Source organism: Falco rusticolus, chromosome 8 (genome assembly GCF_015220075.1).
Source record: "Falco rusticolus isolate bFalRus1 chromosome 8, bFalRus1.pri, whole genome shotgun sequence".
Lineage (NCBI taxonomy): Eukaryota > Metazoa > Chordata > Aves > Falconiformes > Falconidae > Falco > Falco rusticolus.
Window position 1 is genome coordinate 30,312,328 of NC_051194.1, and position 19,157 is coordinate 30,331,484.

The following is a 19,157-nucleotide window of genomic DNA, read 5'->3' on the forward strand; positions in this document are numbered from 1 at the left end:
TATATCAAGCTCCATAGTTTCTTGTTGCAGTTTGTGGTAGGTGCATTTTATCAGTCTCACTTGGGGTAGAGAGAGTATCTCATGACAACATTTCAGAGAGCAAAGATTTTAAGAGGTTTTTCAAAGGGAACCGGGTTTGTTTATACTCTTTATAAGAAAGGAGAGTTTTGCATTTTCCTAATGTACTGCCATATTCTGGAAGCAGTGAACCTGAGGAGATAGCAAGCCTTTTTAAGTGTCTCTGGAAACAGGAATGAAATAGATGCCAGTTCATCAGATATTCTGCACATAAATTCTTAAAAAAAAAACACTTGAGGAAGCTAGTCCTGTCCTGTATCTTTTTAAACAGATTAAGTATTTTGTGAAGACATATATTGCTGAAATATTAAAATCTATACTACGTAGTGATCCTTCAGATAAAACACTTTTCAAAAATTCTAGTTATATTAGTCCATTCTTACAACTGATGGATCAAAAATACAGCAATATAGCTAAACAAAAATGTATATTAAAGAGTATTTATCACTGTAATTTTCATTTTAAGCTTGGATTGAAGGGAAAAGAATCTTTTAGATTAACCTTCCAAAATAAATCAATTTTTCTTGTTAAAATGATAGCCTATAAAATTTAATTTCAGGACAAATTAAACTTTTTGTTGAAGTTATAATAGAACACTGTGCTTTTAGAAACTGGTAATAAAAGCATCTATATTTTACTCGCTGTCCTTTTAGAATGCAAAAATGAAACTCAGTTCCCTCCTCTTGGTTCAGAATTTAAATCCATACTTTCTGTTCACTGTTGCCACCATACAGAGGGGTTCTGAAGTGGGCTTGGTGTGAGTCCTTTGAGTGGATTACTTGTCTTGTCTGTTTATAACAGACAGCTGAACTGGTTTTATTACCTGCTTTTCTGTATGCTGTCTTACTGTGGAAAACACAGTAAGGTGGTATGACAATTAGGTTTTAGCATCTTTGGGTTTTGTTTTTGCAGTCTCAGCAAGAAAAGGAAAACAGTACTTCCGTTTCTTTCCATCAAACTGGGGATTTGTGTGTTCTTTAGTTTTCTTTTAGGCACTAAACTGGAAAAAAATTAGCTATGTGGTCATTTGAAATTTGAAATTTTGTTTGATGCTTTCCTAGAGGGGACATAAACTCGTCATTTTGGTGCTTGTATATTTCTGTGTAATTTTTCCTCCATCTTTTATTTCTTAATTTTTGAAAAAAAGAGGCAGTTTGGTAATAGTCTTGGTTTTTTCTCATTTGGGGCGATACAGACATTGGCATTTGTTGTCTTGTGCTAGCCAGGAAAATGGGTATCATGGTGTGTTTTGTGTAAAATCTCTTGGGTTTTATGTTCTGACCAACAAAAGAGCAAGGCAGTTCTCTCCAGTTAATGATAACAAGAACAGTTCTTTGTTTTAATTCACCTCTAGCAAACAGCCCCCTCTACCTAATAAAATGCTGTCTAACCCCTTTTTTTTCCCCTTCTTTCTGGACATGGGGCTTTGTTTGAATCTGCTCGGTGGTAGTCTGGGTGGATTCCCCAAACCTGAGCCTGGCTGTCTTACAGAGTGAAGCATCTCTGCCCCAGGACCTTAAAGCACCCATATACCTGTTACTCTAGGATTTTTTTAAATCTTGTACTCCACATTGCATAACAGCTTCCTTCTCTTCCTGTTCCCTTCTTGTTCTTGGAAAAGTTCTCACTCATGATATCAGTCAGCTTGGTTTTTTGGAATTTCCATTTCTTCTATATTGCCAATATGTAATTTTATTTGGTTATGAATTTCTTTTCATAATTCATGACTCAGAAGCAGTGGTCTTTCCTTTCCTGAAAGAATAGCTAGGCTAGTGCATCCTATACCAGTCTGTGAATGGTGAAACAGGTAAAAAATATGGAACATTGCCATGAGTGTTGTGTTTTTTCTGAATGTCTCTTGACTCATTCATCCTCACATACCTTTTGTTTACTTTTATGACAAACTTCTTAACAAATAGTTTATTTTCTGGGATTTTCAAGGAATGGCTCTATTCACATGCAAAACAGTACATTCCTGCCCTCGTATGGCTACCTGCTATGTAGGTCAGAAATGGGTTCACTTGATGTGTGTTGATGAGTCACACGGTAAAAACAATGCAGTATGATTTAGGCAACAGCCACATGTAATAATAAAAGCTAATACCTGAAAGGTGCTTCAAAACAAATACATGGCAAAGAATGTGTGATCTGAAATGTTCACAAAATATTTTAACATTGAAAAACATATTAATAAAACATTATATGAATCATTAATCTGTTATTGAAACCAACTGTGTGGAAATCATGGACAAACATATAATCTAAATACAGGATGAATTTTATTGCAAATACTGCATCCAGGTTTGGCAAGAGGCATCAATATTGCAATAGAAGCATTTCATTTGTACCTTTGTAAATGGATTCAGACATTTTTTTCATATATTTATAAGGGTAATTCACAAATGGGAATAGAACTTGAATGTACAACCTAGGTAATGTTTCTGAAAAAACACTGATGTATTTGGGGTTTTGTGAACATGATAACCATATCCTGTATTTGTAAATGAAGTATAGATGTGAGCTAACACACAAAAAAAAGGTTTTTATGGTCTGAATTCAAGTGATGCGTACACAAAACTTACAGAATGTATAAATACTAACATTGTTTTGAAAGCCATCCTCTACAATCAGTTACCTTACAGAAAATATTCTGAGTCATAGCTGTTCTCTGTGATTACTATGATATGATATGATCAGTACTCATTGCAAGAGAGTATCAGATTTTACTGCAGTTTCACACCATGTATTTCATAACAAATGAGGACATGACCTAGGGGATCTCCAGGGTGACTTGCTCACATATGTCCCATATTTTCTGACACCATGGTAAGTTAGTTTTAGTGTGTGAAACCTGTTCGAATTAATATCCGAATACTTATAAAAGATGCCTCTTGTGCAATAAACACTTTTGATCTATTGACCATTGTCTATGTATTTGTTTTTTACAAATCTAATTATTGTTCTGGGATGTATGAAATTGAGTTCTTATTATAATATCAATATGCCTGACTCCAGAATAAATATTCTTGCTGGTGAACATTAGATGTTGCATGGTGATCATGTTAGAAGAATAATAATAAGATGGAGCCCAGAGCGTGCAGTATTATTGCAATATTGTGTTAGATCTTGCTGAGATTCTTACTTGAAGCAAAATATTCTAACCCTTTCCATAGAGCTAGCTGCCCTATGGGAACTTAATTTGCTGGACTTAGAGATGGATGATGTGATTTCTTTAGGGTAAATGAATTTAGAAGCAGGACTGTAAACAAAATTCTCCTCTGTTATCATTTTACATAATGACTGAAGGAAGATTTATAATGAATGCTAACGTAAATGTGGACAAGAATATGTGTGATTTGAATTGCTGTGAACCATCATATTTCTTACTTAAATGTTTACTTGACTAAAAAGCTCTAGCATGTAAGAGCTTTATGATGTTTCCAAGAGGCATTGCCCATGTAAAAGTAAGACCATGAAAGGCCAAAGCAATACCTCACCCTCATATTCTCATTCAAGACACAAGTACTTTATCTAAGAGAGAGAGTGATCCCCAGAAATAACTGTGTGCAGTACTTGAACCCAAGACATTAAAACAAGCAGCCCACAGACTTTCCTTCCAATGTTTGTCCTTGTGATTTGGATATCAAAACCCAGAGTCTCTTTCTTGTTTGATCACAATACTGGATAACTAGGTAGAGTCTTACCTGATTACAGATAGCTCAAAGACTTTCAAGGTTTTTTTAAAATCCTTTTGACTGCATGTCAGTGTACAGTGATTGAAATGGATGAAGAAGAGAGTTTGTTCTAAGTTCACGATTTGTTATAATTCTACAATTGTCAATATGTGCACTAAAGCTCAGGACAGACGTGGTGCAGTCACGTTGGAGTGGAAGGATGATGTTCTGTTTACAGTACTGTGTTTGCAAGACTACATTTTGATTGTTTCATTTGCTACAGATTTCTCCATTTCCTTGGACAAATTCACTTCATCTGTCCATCTTTAACCTTTGTTTGTAAAAAAAGGGTAGCAACTTATCATTTAGTCTCAAGTATATTTAAGACATCATCATATATATAAACCGCTGCTTCTGTGGCAATGGGAAGTGTTATAAGTACAGAGCCAGATAATTTATTTTTTTAAAAAAAAAAAAGGGGGGTTTCACATTTCCTGGTAAACTTGGAAAAAGGCTTATTTCTCCTAAGGAGTTTGTTTAACATATGGACACTTCTAATAGAAAAAGAATCAGTTTCAAAGTGGAGCTTGGATGGTCTTCAAGCAGGGCTCTCCTGTCTTGTATTAAAAAGTATGGAAATGAATTTTTGCTGTTGGGACTTCGGGGATTTTGAGACATGAATTCATATGAAAAACCTCATGACTGTAGGGGCTGTAATCTCTTCAGAACCACACTGTGCTGCTTTGAGATTTGCACTCCAAATTCTTTCTGTTCTTCTCATCAGCAGGAACTGAAATCCTGGGTTGTAGGCAGCCTGAATCCCACCCCATCTTATGTCACTGGCCCAGTCATCCCTCAGGTTCTGTGCGAGTGCAGAGTGTCTAACTGCTTGTTCACCAGCTGACATGGTCTAGACTACTTTTCAGCAGCAGGGATTTTCATCATGCTGGACAGTGCAGGTCCTCAGAGATTGATTATACAAATTCAGAAGAGGAACAACATGAATAATGAGGTCAGGGGATTGTCAAGGGGAATGATCCCTGTACTGAGTTCAGTGCTGTTGAGTTGACTCCAAGAGAAGTCTGGCTGAAAGACTCAACGGAGGTTACAGGTAGCTTTAATAGTAGGGTGTGTTTGCAGGTTTCTTTGGCCCTGGGTGCAGTGGTGAAGAGCAGCTTGAATCCTTACATTTTTTTAAGTGAGGTGTGACTTGTTCCATTTTTACTCCACTGCTCATTTCGGCACCCATGTGACTACACTGGACATCCAAGTGGTAGCAGACAGTTTAAGCAATTGCAGCTGATGCGTTTGGATGGGCTCTTCTCACTGAGGAAGAGCTGTGACTGTGGTTCAGCTCTGCTTTTTTTGTCACTGTGGAGGGATGATGAGATTTTGAGAAGTAATTGACTTCAGAAGAGATTTCTTAGGCTTTAGTGTGCACCATGAGAAGAATGGCACACAGCTCCATGGGGGACATCTGTCCCATTTGCCAGGCATCACCACCAGTGCAATCATGAACTCACGCTACAGCTTTACAGGAGGAGTGGCTTTGAACATAAGGAATTTCAGTTTCATTTCCCACCCTCTTGCTGGATATAAATATGTGTGCATGTCCCTGCCTTATCCACAGCTAAGAAAAAAGATTTAACTGTGAAGACTCAATACTGGTAACTTCCAACACCAAGGATAAAATCATTCCAGTCTTACAAGACTTCTAATTCTCAGTCATGAAGTCTGGAGCATTTTGCCATTTGCTTTCTGAAGCAGGTGTCAGAGAGGTGTGACTACATAAGTGGTACAGGCACATTTCAGGTGGCATTGTTGGCCAGATCAACCCAATTTTTTGTCTGCGTGCTTTGAGACTCAGATGTGGAACAGTTGTTGTGACTGTCACTTCTAATTTGCACAGTCGTTGGTGTCAGCAGCTCTTTCATGAGAAAAAAAAAAAACCAACACCACAACTGTAACTATTGGCAATACAATTTTATCTTAACACAAAATTACAGAAGCTTAATATTCAGGCCACTGATATGTAACATTTTATAGATGGGGCATGGCCATGAATTGAAAAAAAGGCACTAGCTGAAATCCACGTTGGATTTTTAATGCTAACTTCTATTGCAGAAAGAGGAAATATATCCTTAAAATTAAACTTGTATCACTGGACTGGAAGTGCCCACAGGAGACTGCATCAATCAGGCCTCCTAAGCTGCTATGGAGAACATTACTAGACAAAGCTTAGCAGTTTTGTGTCTCCCAGAGGACAGGAGAGGAGCCACCCGCACTCTTGGGAGCTCCACCAGAAATCCCGGGCTGTCAAGGACGCAAGCATTTGCTTGGGCTGCTTTTCCATACAGAGAAATGCAGGGCTAGCTCAGTAACAACAAACTCCTTATGGCTTTTCTCTGGTAGATTTCCACTACTGTGCAAAGATTCTGATAAATATTTGTTCCCATATTTAACTAAATTAAGATTGGATTCTTGCCCCCAAAGGAGATGGATGGTGCTCCTCAGACAATGTTCAAAATTACAGTTTTGTTCCAAGGACAATATGTGCAAATAGTTTTCTTTTTGATTGTTGTAATACAGTAACAAAGCAATGGACTTACATTTAACACAACAAAGTCTCGTAACTGAAATGTGCCATTTGTGTGCCAGTTTCTCAGAAAACAAGCTGTTCTTTCCTTCCCAGAATCCTCTATATATCCACAGTAACAAGAGGTGAAGAGTGACTGATTCTATGGTACTATTATGTATTATACCGATTGTAATTCTGCATTTAGATTTTCCTCTGCAGTATAGTGCTGCTTTGCTATGACTTTCTTCGAGTTCTTACTCCTGGAATGAATCTAAAAAAGTCAGCCTATATACATTGCCTAAAGCCTATACATATGAAAGGGGCATAACGGAGATTCAGAGACACTCTCTGGAAAGCAGGGTGATGATGTGGTTCACAGCCTGACTGATACAGGTCATCCTAATGCATACGGGGACTTCCCATTTATGCACAACAGGTTGTCTGCAGCCTTAATCTTGACATAATGGTGGTGTTCTGATTGCTTTTTTTCTGATTCAGGGGATGTATTTGAGAGAAAAGAGTATGGCTCTAAAATGACTCTGCTTGGTAGTCCTAAAAGACGGGAATAATCTCCGGGAGTTTATAGCTGATATCACTTTTAAGGTAATCTATCTGCTGCTTGGAGAGATGCTGGTATCTTCTTATGTAAAGGCCAACTTGTTGCTCTGTATCTGCACGTATTCCTCACACAGGTCAGCTTGGGGCTACCAGCCGCAGGGCTGTGCAGGCACGCCGGCCGAGGGCAGCCCACGCTTTGGCTATGTGAGAAGGCCAGCCTGCAGGGCTGCTGTGCCACGCTTGCCGTGGCACCCGGTGCCACTTCCAGGCCCACTCTGTTTCTCAGTAGGGCAGTGAGATCCCCAGGGAGTTGTTGTCATCTCCCATCTGTCAACAGCTTTTAGAGTTCCCAGGTCTGTAATGTGTCTCCTGGCTCTTGATCAAAAGAAGATTTTAATGAGGGGGTCTTACCTATCTGTAGCCTGTCCAGGTCCCTGTGAGGATCCATATGTGCTCTGTTGACCTGGCACGGCATTGCCCATCCTGGGCTGGTATTGAAGAGGTTCTGGTTGGGCAAGAGGGTCAGTCAAGTAAAGAAGCATTTTTATCTATCAAATCCTTTGTGTTTCCTGAGTAAGGGTAATGAGTAAGAAATAAATAGGGAGCACTTGGAGCAATCAGCTGTTCAGGGGAAGAAGTGCTTGGACAGAAAAGTTGAAAAAATGGTTTGTATTCCAAGGTTGGGTCATATGTATGGCCAACTCACTTGCTCGGTCCCTGTTTCCACATCTCCATAAAAGATATTGTTCACTCTGAATTTTGAACTGTGATTAATTTATGTTTTCAAATAGAAAGCAGTGCTATTTTTTAAATTTTAAAAAGTTGAAAAAATGTAAAATTGTGCTTGTTTCCTGTGGGAAAAAATATGCTGTATTCACAAACATTCTCTCTCTGAATTTTAACAGAAGAATGCCCTTACCAATATATTTGTATTTCAGTATATTTGTTTTGGAAAGAATATGCACTGATGATCAAGTATTTTTAATTTCAGTTAAATACATTTGCTCTAAACTGTAATAACATATTTGAAAAGCTGAAGTTTTGGTCTGATCCAGAATGATTGTTCCTGCATTTTATTTTTGTGTGAAGATGCATTCTGAGCTTCTTTTAGAAGTTTTCCTGACAATATTATAAGACAAACTATTTCCTGCTATTTGCAAAAAGTTACCTGGTTTTTTAATAGTTTACTAATTTTTTTGTCCTAATCCCACAGGCCAGCTTGTGCAGTTGTGCTTATGGTAAGAACTAGTTAGTTAATATACTGCTGTCATTCCAAAACAATAGTTAATACTCATCTTCAGGTAGGTCCTTTAAAGCCTTTTTTTTTTGTATTCCCTAAAGAAACAATCTACAGAAAACTGGATCAAAAAGTATGACTACTTGGGAGACTTTCTGGGAGGGGGAAAAAAAATTCACTCAAAAGTTTTTCGTTCCATTAAAAAGAGTAATTTGGCCTTCATCCAAGTAGTGAAAAGTCATTAAAAAAAAAAAAGGGGGGAAAAAAAGTGAAGGGCTGCAAAGGGAAGGAAAATTGGCTTATTTCTAGCAATCTAAATCTGGAGTAATTCTATTGCCTTAATTGCTGTTACATAAAATTTACTGAATTTAATTTTCAGAATAGTTTGGCTTGTTTGTACTTCAGTCAAAGCTAGGTATTTTAATACTGTCACTTTAGTCAAGTGTAGTTACTTTAATACTTACAAACTCCTTCAGGAAAGTTTAAATGCTGCATATAGGTTTCCTGGGAGGAAAGATGATTACTTTAAGTATGGTACGGTAATGAACCATTTTTTAAGAGAATATCTGCATGAAAAATAACACTGCATATTCTTCTCATAATAGCATATATACACATATGAAGAAGGCATTAGCTTCTAGAACATTTTTTTTTTCTGCTTATAACTTTTCTATTCAGTGTAGCTGAAATCTTCCATTTTGAAAAGGAACAACACACTGAGTTACTGCCATACTGCCATGCCACCACTGTGCCTGAAACCTGGCTTGGAAGAGTCACCTCCAGAATGGTCAGTCTTTGATTTCACTTCTGACAGATGAAGTGCCAGAGGCAAGGGTGCTACTGATAGATGAATATCCATTCACTAAAGACAGAATGGTATCAACCGCAATATTTGGCCACGAGGTTAGCGTAGTTTACTTCGACATCCAGGACTGATGTTCAGCTGGGGACCTAAAGACAGGAAACTCCATCTACTCTTACTGAACTGATAAGTACAGTTAACTTCACTGTGAAGGCTTTTTTCTTTTACAGCCCTTTTTGATCTGAACTTTTTCAAAAAAATACATGTTTCTGATGCATGGAAGAGCCAATAAAAGCATCATCAGGAAATTTATTAATGTTGCTGCAGAACTGTTCAATAGGGGTGATAGCTTGTACTAGTGAGGAGCATTTTGAATGAAGAATAATATGTAGTACACTTGGATTGATATGCGAGTGGTAGGTGGCTCATACCAGAAACATAAAGTACTTTGTTCTCTTATCCATCACATGTATTTAATCTACAGAATGGTACTGCTCACTCTGTTCACTTTGTAAGTAAAATCCAGAGATGAGAAAAAAGATTTTTATATGGTTTTCCTGACAACAGTAATGTTAAACTGTGAACAATTTGGGATGTTTCTGTAAAATTTTGTGATATACGAGCATTCCTTTCTTTTCCTTCAATTTTGGTCAGCTTGTTCTGAACAAAAGCTGATAGCTAAACAAAAATATGACTACACTTGCTGATGTGCTGTTTAAAGCAAAACTATATTTTAACTGATCCTTCCACTGGAAGGAAATAAAGCATGAGAAAACAGCTGAATACATAGATAGAAGTAAGCAAGGTAAAACCAGAAGTCATTTTTGTAGCCCTGAACTCAGAGATTACTTAGATTGCACTGCCTAGTTGCATGTAAATTTTTTTTTACATTCTAACTTGTTTGCCCAGTTATGGGGGGAGCGTTTCAGACCTGGGTCATGGTATTTAATGGGATTCCCATTAGCAAATACAGAAAATCCAGAAAAAAAAGTTGCAGATAGAACAGACGTATTCAGGTCACAGTGATATCAGTGACTACTCCTGTCTCAGGCATCTTGCAGGAAACACTTTTGTGAATTCATCAGTTCACATTGCTCTGACTTAACATACAAGTGTCTTTCACACATCTCAGGTTTCACCGAATGAGATAGGTTATAAAGCATATCAGAAGATACTGCAAAATTTCAAAGGGCATATTTAAGAGGGATTGAGTTGCAGTAAACAAGTGGTAATTAAAATTAAGGAAAAAAAGGCCATGGTGGGGGAGAAAGGAGAGCAAGGTGCCACTGGAAAACAATTTTAACCTTGTTGGAATTTGAAGTTAGTAGTCCTTGGAACAACTGCTGCCTTTTTTCAGCTTGTGTAGTTAGAGTGAGCTACTTGTGCATAGCTCGAGGCTGTTTTTTTTATGAAAGTACAAAGAAACCCTCATCTACTGTTTTTATCTGCATCAACAGTCTGGAAATACTCATTTCATATCGCTCACGCGCAGTGAAGAATAGTGCTGAACACTAGGAGGTCTGCAGTGGAAATAACACTGAAAGTACATCATCTAAGAATACATCAAGACTATAAAATGGCCTTGCAAGAAAAAACATTCACAATTCGTTATTACATTGTTGTGGTTTAACCCCAGCCAGCAGCTAAGCACCACACAGCCACTTGCTGACTCCCCCCTGCTGCCCCAGCAGGTAGGGGGGGAAACAATCAGAAGGGTAAAGGTGACAAAACTCATTTGAGATAAGAACAGTTTAATAATTAAAATAAAATAAAACATGCAAAAAATTGTAATGAAAAGGAAGGTAACAGTGAGAAGTAAAACCTAAGACAAGTGATGCAAATGAAAACAATTGCTCACTACCACCCAACCAATGCCCAGCCAGTCCCTGAGCAGCAGCCCCCCAGCCAACCTTCCCCCAGTGTATATGCTGACCCCGATGCGGTATGGGATGGGATGTCCCTTGGGTCAGCTGGGGTCAGCTGTCCCAGCTGTGTCCCCTCCCAGCTCCCTGTGCAGCCCCAGCCCCCTCGCTGGTGGGGTGGGTGAGGGGCAGAAAAGCCCTGGGCTCTGGGTAAGCAATAAGAAGAACATCCCTGGATTCGCAACACTTCCCAGCACAAAGCCAAAACAAAGCCATACCAGCTACTGTGAACAAAATTAACTCTACCCCAGCCAAAACCAATGCATACATAAACAATTCTACATATGGATTTGTAAACTGCAGTTTGGGTTTCGAGGTTAACAATCTCCTTTTGTTATAGCAGGAAAGGGTGTTAGAAGTGTAGTGTAGCACACCTGGGTTGGCAAACTGTCACTGAAATCTAAGATAATTATTTAGTAAATATCTTATTTAGAAAGTCCTGTGGAAGCTCCTGAGATGCCATGGAAAGTGATAATGTTTAGAGATGCTGAGTTAGCCACTTAGTGTGGGTTCCATATTGACTGGATTCTTGGATTCCTGTTACCATTGCCTCCGTATAGGATCTGTTTATAACTACATTGTGAACCATTTTGAGGTTTTTTTCCTCAAATAAGTGGTTATGAGAAATCATAAATACCGTTTAATTATATAACCTACATATGTTTTATTCTTGTGTTAAATGTGTGATTAAAGTGTGGTTTCAGAAAATTGCAGGCATGACTCTCAGGAGAATTTGAATTTGTAATCATTAAAACAATTGTTTTTAATAAATTTCAGACGCTGAAGAATTAAAAGGAGTTCAGAAAAAAACCCAACTCTCAGGCTCACAACCTGTCACTCAGAGTGGACATAGAGATCATTTGTATCTGAGGAATCTTTACATTATATCTGAAACACTTCACTTCGCTGGAGGACTTGTGTTTATTTCATGAAAATGATATTTAGCTTCTATAAGCAAAGGTTCATCTCCAATTATTAGTTATCAGTTTCCAGACAAGTAATTCATGTCATCCAACACTCGTAGGGAAAATCCGCATTTCAGAGATCTTGATTTTTTTTAATTCTTGTTTGGTTCAATCAGAATATTGTCATATGTCCTTGTGAAAGATTGCTGTTCATGATCAGTACTGCAGAGTCCAGATCCAGTTGTATCAGGATTAGATTATGCTATGTTGTGTTATTATAGCCACTTGTCCAGTGAACTTTGCAATATCTCTGTGATTCAGAAACCTCCCTGGGTAACCTGTTCCAGCAATCATATGACCACCCTCACAGGAGAAAAAAAAAAAGGGGGTGGTGGGGGGGTGGAGAGGGCTTTCCTCATATCTAATTCCAATTTCTCATGTTCCAAGGATCATCCATTGTATCTGATCTTTTTGTCATGCCACTTCCAAGAAGAGTCTGGTTCCATCTTCTCTCTTCCCTGCAACAGATACCTTCATGCAGCTGGCTCCCAGCCTTTACTGGTTCACAGGGTTATTCCTCCCCCCATGGAGAACTTTGCATGTCCCATTACTGAGAGCTGTGGCAGGTGCTGTGCTGTCATTGCTTCTGCTTGACCTCCTCCTGTGGAGGCTTGTGTGCTCGTTAATGGTGTTAATGATTTCTGTTTTCTTCAAGGCTTCTTCCTTGAGTAGGTAGCTCTTGCATTGTAAAATCTCAAATTAGGAAGAATTGGAACATGAGTTACCTGGGGATCTGTATGATCATTTTGTATTAGGTATTTGTCTTTACTACCAGAGAAGAGACCTTATTCCAATTACTATCTAATCATAGTTTTCACTGTAAAAAAAGAAAATCTGGAATAGATTTTTGTTAGCTACCTTTTATTTCTTCATGTCATCTGACATTTACTCATCTTGATTTGAAATTTCATGGTTACAAATTGAAGTAACCTGAAGTTAACTAATTTTTTTTTCCTTTTTTTTTTTCTGTGTGTGTGTAGTGTAATTCCTAGAAAACATCTTAAGAAAGAAGAAAGGGCAAAGAACAGGCAACTGATGGTACTACCAATAAAACTTTAGAAGTATAATAATTTCTGAGGTAATAATGTTTAAGGAACAGCTGGCTGAGTGTCCCTTTGACCCTTACCTGTTCCTTGAAAAGGTGACGAGTCTTAGAGGAAAGGCATCCCCGTGACTAATGCTGTGTCCAGAGGGTCAGCAGCTTTTTGCCTTTCTTGGGATGAAGGAAGAGGTAATTTCTGAAATAGGCAGTTTGGTCCCTTATCTTTTGAAAGCTTACGTATGATCTTTTCTATCACTGTAGTTACTCCTTTTATTTATAAACAGTGAAAACGCTTTCTTGTTCAGTATTCTGAAAGGTAGGTGGAAGGGAGAAGATTTGCTTTATATTCTACATATTTCTTTATATTATACAAATTCCAGTAAACTGTCATTTGTAATTTTAGGTGGATTTCCTCCTCTCCTAATTTATTGTTATTACTTTTATTTATTAGTGGAAAGGGAGTATTACATTGTTACTTCCTACTTTAGCCAACCAAAACCAGGCTTTCTGATAAGTCTCAATCAGGCTGCTGCATTGTACAGCTTCATAGATCAACGTCTCCAGTGATTTATATTTTCTCATTGATTCTAGAAAGCTTGCCGTTTCCAGACTGTGAGGTCTGTTTTCATCTCTTGTTTTCTATTGGCTATAGGGCCTATACTGTCTGGTCAAAGGGTTCATCACCGCTGTACTATTTGTTTGATTTATAGAACAAACCAAATACTTAGAAATAATGGTCAGGGCAGGATGTCATTTAGGATTTGCAAAATATTACTGGTTTCAGAGAAGCAATGACAGTTAAACCAGCTTGAGAAGCTTACACAATGTGCAACTTGGTTGTATGTTTCTCACTGACTTCTGTGGGAACAGGTCTGTAGTAAGCAGCATAATCCTAATTTCCTTTTAGTAAGGTTTGAATATTTAATATTTTATTGTGTCTTTGTTGACACAGAGAATTAGAGATGTAGATGAGCCTTTACTATAGAATTCTCATCAGGCTGCTGTGTTTGCATCCTCTTGTAGTACAGGCACATGTACTTAAGGCACACTTAAACTTTTACTGGTCTGGAGACACCAAGAGCTAGGTTGTTGCCTTTTTTTTTTTTTTTTTTCCCTGCCCCCAGCCTTTTTTTTATAGCCTGTCCAGCTTGCTTACTTCCAGAGCACCATCTCAATTGTTACCTTTTCACAGAAATGAAACTGCATTGGTCAGCAGGATAGCACTTTCTCTGCCTTTGCTGGACTTCTAACCTGGAGAGTGTTTTGCCATTCAGCTTGAAAAAACAGCCTGCCTTTAATTTTGCAGTACATGAGGCACGCAGCAGAGACTGTTCAGAAGATTCAAAAGATGGTCTTTATTTGAGGTAACACAAGAAGTACAGGATTCTAGGGGAAAAAGAAGAATAAGCAGCTCTGTGCCACTGTTTGCTGCCTTCAGCATGCTCACTCCAGAGCTTTCTGTAGGATTTGATCAACATCATGCAGGAGATACACATTCCCTCTTGCAAATCTCTCTGCCCCTTCCTGCCTCCCACCAGCAGACAGCTGCCTTTGATATTAGCAGATTTTTCACTCTTAAGAGGATTCTGTCATTCCAAAAGCCTTTGTCATCCTCCCTCTTACTTGACCCGACTTTAAGCCCAGAGGGTATTTAAGAAGCACCTGTTCGCTTTCTTGAGGGTAGATTTTCCGCTCTAGTCTTACTGTATATCACCCAGGTTGAACTGGTTAAAGTGATGGGGCAGCACCCTCAGCAAATTGCATTCCTAAGCACAATTTCTAAGGTTCATAAATGTTTTCCTCTACACTGCAGCTTTTCTAGGTAGGGTGGGAGACATATCAACCATTTTAGCCCATGCTTGAAACACTGAACCTCATTTATTATTACTCAGTAAGAGACATTTTTTTTAAATATGTGAGCTCTACTTAAACACTCAAGCAGAGGTAATAGTAGTATCTTGAGGCTATCTAGTGCACATCATAATAAAACAGGATGTATATTCCTGATTGTGCCACTAGTATGCAAAGTTCATCCAATTTTGTAATTAGAAGATTAATGAGTTACTTCTTTAGGTGACTGGGATTTACTCTGAGAAGTTGCATTACTCCCCCTTCTGTAATGAAATGTCATAACCTATGCTTTCTTCTGCCTGTCCTTTGAAATTGCTGCCCTCTAGTTTGAGCAGGAAAGGTGTCCCTGTGCAGATGTTTATTTTTTCTCCCATTGTTAGCCACATATAATTCATGTCACATTCTCTCCTAAAAATGATTGTTTGTGTTTGAATTACATCAGAGAGGTACCTTTGTCAGGTTTTTCCCCCTGAGTTCATCAGAGTGTTTTATATCAATGCACTCATCAGGGCAACTTGAAGGGAAAATGGTTTAATGGCTCTTTTACAGATGCTTGATCGTTGTACCAGTGAGTAGCAAGCAAGAAAAAAATTCCCAACTACTATATTTATGGTTCCTTTGTGATCAGCGTAGCACTAATGCTGGAAACCTGGTGAAATGGCTCTTTGACACTTATGTTTTGAGGCTCAGAATGAGAACTGTTCCTCATGGTTTGTGTAAGAGTACTCAGTGATTAAGCCCATAGCTTATAAAATTGATTCTTGATTAAAGTTTTAATATAGTAATAGTCAATTTCTAAGCTAGTAAATATTTTAAGAAGACATTGTTAAAAATGTGATTCACAGTGTTGATTTTTATTTCAGTTGTGTTTATGGGGTTTAATTAAGATAATGTCTTGCTGTTAACTCTTGAAGAGTTATATTTACACAGTTACTCAGGCTGGATCAGTTCTTCATGAAAATACATATTTTTATGCTTAGACAGAGTTTGTGTTCTGTAGTAGTTACAGGGTAGTTACAGGAGATATATATTACTTATAGAGTAACCCAAAGATCGTGAAATTATGTGCCTTTATATATAAGAATTACCAAAAAGGGACACAAAGAAAACTAAATGCTCATTAAGGGACTTCTCTAGACTCCTGTTGACACCCGTTATTTAATGTTGATTTACCTCACATTTTCCATTCTTAATCTTCTCATTAGTTGTTACAGTGCATGTGCTTATATAGTTAGAGAACATAGTTTACAAGGTAGAGACTGTACATTCCGTGTTGCACTCAGATGATAATTCGCTCTGTACCTCTGTGTAGTTCTCTTTTTTTTTCCTCTTAGGCATGCTTATTGTTTTGGGCAATATTTGGATATTGCCTGCTTGTAGTCTTGATGTTTGGCTTGCTCTATCTCATTCTTTCTCTCAACACAGAACTTGGGTGCGTAATAGAGTTAGTAGGATTCGCTGTTCAATCCTATGATTTTTATAGACGCCTTGTAAAACTCAGCAGCCATAGTCCACTCAGCAGCAGCAACAGCAGCAGTTGGTAATAACCCAATCTTACTGACTCATAATAGACTGGGGCACTTCTGAAAATTTTGCGGTCAGTTTGATTCTCTCCAGTTATATATTAGCATGGATCTTAAATCAGTATTCAGGTGGTAGCTTGGTTCTTAGCCCATTATTTAGTACTTCAAATATTAGCTCTAGATGAAGAAAGGTGAAATACATTAGGCATGAACACATGTTGGCTTTTCCACAATGAACTAACTGCTTTATATCTCAGTAGCAAAATGCTTCCATTGAAAGCTAGTGTACTCAATTTTCATTGCAACTTTTAAAGAAGAAATGCAATTTTTAAAAAAATGTTAATTATTTTATTAAAACAATCATGAGTTTCACTTTTTAAAAATCTTAAGTAGATGGAGCGGTTAAGTTGTGCATATGCTTCGGCATAGCAGCATGTTTCATAGACCCTTCATGATTCCACTTATTTAGCACTGTAATCATGTAACTAGCAACTTGCTCGGTCTTTTTTTCATTCATATACAAGCAGGATATGAAGATATTTGCATACTTAACTTCATTTGCACCTGTGAATATTGATATTTTTAAAAATCATTTCAGGAAAAGCTGTCAGAAGACAGCAGAAAATGTAAAGAAGGCATGGAAAAAAATCACACACCAGCAGATGAAGATTCAAGAAGTGAAAGCAGCAGCACTGAAGAGGAAAAGGAAAGGACAAAATTGCTATTGGAGCGTTTGAAAGCTCTGGAGGTAAGAAGCACAACAGTTTCACACATAAAAGACCACCCTGCCCCCTGCCTCATTCATTTATTGGCACTGAATCACCCTGTAGTATAAATGTAATCTTTCACAGTTCACCTGTACTCGTTTTATGGGGTATTTTTTTTATGATTCATTTACCAAGGATGAACAAGAAGCTTAGTCTTAGAACCACTGAAAGGATCCCTCTCTAATGTTGAGCATCAGATATCTTTAAAAAGAACTTCATACATTACTTTAATTCAGTTGAGACCATTTAATAAGAAAAATTGTTTTACTGGTTTTATTTTAATTATTAATATTCTAAGATAATACAGATGGTTTAACAGCTGTCACAAAAACAGTGTTGCTTCATTGTAGTTTATTGTTCAACTTTTAATTGCTGGACTGCTTGCTTGGGAGAGCTCAGGTCTTTTTACTGCTAGATTGTGGAAAATCTATTTCCTTGTAGACCACATGGAGAACTGCACACTACATTTTGAGTGCATTTTTGGAAACTTGGGATGTGCAAAACAGTGCACCTTGTGATAATTCCTAACTAGAGGAAAAGTTTAAAATTTTTGTTAGGCAAACATGGACAAGGTGCAGGTAAGAACTTATTTTGTGCCCCTTGATAGAGCATGGGTTTTGATATGTATAAAAAATAAACGTGCATATTTCAATATAATTTTGAACTAGTACAAAGGCGTATTTTTAACTTACTGTTTCTGCCATTGTCTTCTGTTCAAGTATCTGTGTAGTGTTATAGGTGTGGATAAGTGAATGCCTTAAAGCAATCTTAGCGGTATTTTGCCTATGTAGCGTCTCAGTAAACAAAGACTTCATCACTGGGCCCATACATTTTTGGTTAAGTGTGAAGGCCCTTTTGCATCATAATTTTTATTTTGAGTTGTCCTGTGATCAAATGAAAACTCTGGATTTGTGTTCTTGAGGGCTTTTTTAAAAGTAAAACGTGAACAGTTATAATCATGTTTGAATTTATGCACAGAATCTGAAACCCAAAAGGTATAGGCAGTCTGTGCCGTTTTTCTTTCCTTTAAAGTCTTAGGCTGTTTGTAAAGTAAACACATTTAATATTAATTAATTCTAATTTTGCCCTGGGAAAAAAACACATGATACTAAATTTTTAAGGCACATAAAGCTCTGATAAATGTGCAGTTTACTATAGTCTTGCTTCATCTGTTGATGGTGAATGACTCTAGGTTCCTTGTGGTCTTTTATTTCCAAATATGCATGATTAGTGTTTGCTTCACCTTGTTCTTAGTCAGTCAGCATGACAATTGCAGTTCTTTATGTCCTCAGTTGATAGAAAGTTGTTCAATAATGTCACAAGCTTTATCAGTTGTAGCAAACTGCCTGGATACGTAACGTAACGTTATAGAGAGACAGAATCTAGTTCCGGAGGTCAGTGAATAGGTCTCCTCACTGATGTCAGTGTTGTGCAGTGGCTTGTTCAAAAACACATCAGTGAGTGCCAGTACTTCAAGAAATAGTCTACATGAATAGTCTACGGAGCTATAAAAGTAGAAAGATGAACTGCAGTGATTAATTGTGACCCAAGATAATTAAAACAAAGTGTTGTTAATTGGGTGTTGTTTAATGTTACATATTCTTGCACTTGATTTTTCTCTTGAAGAAAATAAATTGTAATGTCAAAGACTCTATGGTTTATTAATTAAGAGACATACTTCTTTAAAGTTACGTGCAATTAGCAGTTCTAATCCTTTACTATTTGCAGAGTAATTATTCTAAATATTTTATTAATCTATATAGAAAGGAACAAAAAATTATTGTTTGTTAGTTCCTGTGCTGTGGGTGTCAGAGTCTTTAATCTTACTGTACATGATTAGTTCTTGCTGCATCATACACAATTAATAAAATCAGCAAGGCTGAGAAAGTACTTACTAAAGTTGCTACTCTCTGTGCACTGTAGAATCTGAAGACTGCCTACAAACAGAACCTAGTAAAAGTAATGGTCAAAATGTGGGACCTAATCTATTAGTACCTATTGATATAATTTAATTAACATCAGCACTTTTAAGAACTCTTTTAATATCTCTTCGTATTAGTTTGTTACTCAAGTCTAGCTCCTGACAAGATGTAGCCTAGTCTGGTAGAGCATTGTAAAATTATTCCATCCTTCTCCCTATATTAATTGCTCTATTGCTCG

At 37.5% G+C, this 19,157-nt stretch overlaps 1 protein-coding gene across 7 annotated transcripts in view; it reads left to right on the forward strand.

Moving 5' to 3' along the window:
- NCKAP5 (NCK associated protein 5) overlaps positions 1–19,157 on the forward strand; it is a 245,047-nt gene that overhangs the window by 103,219 nt on the left and 122,671 nt on the right. For all 7 annotated transcript variants that reach the window (XR_005105773.1, XR_005105772.1, XR_005105774.1 and 4 more), the window contains exon 5: positions 16,829–16,978. Coding sequence is in view for 4 of the 7 variants with exons in the window: in XM_037397642.1 (XP_037253539.1) it covers positions 16,829–16,978 (150 nt within the window). In the remaining 3 variants the exon portion in view is untranslated. The remainder of the gene's footprint in view (positions 1–16,828; positions 16,979–19,157) is intronic.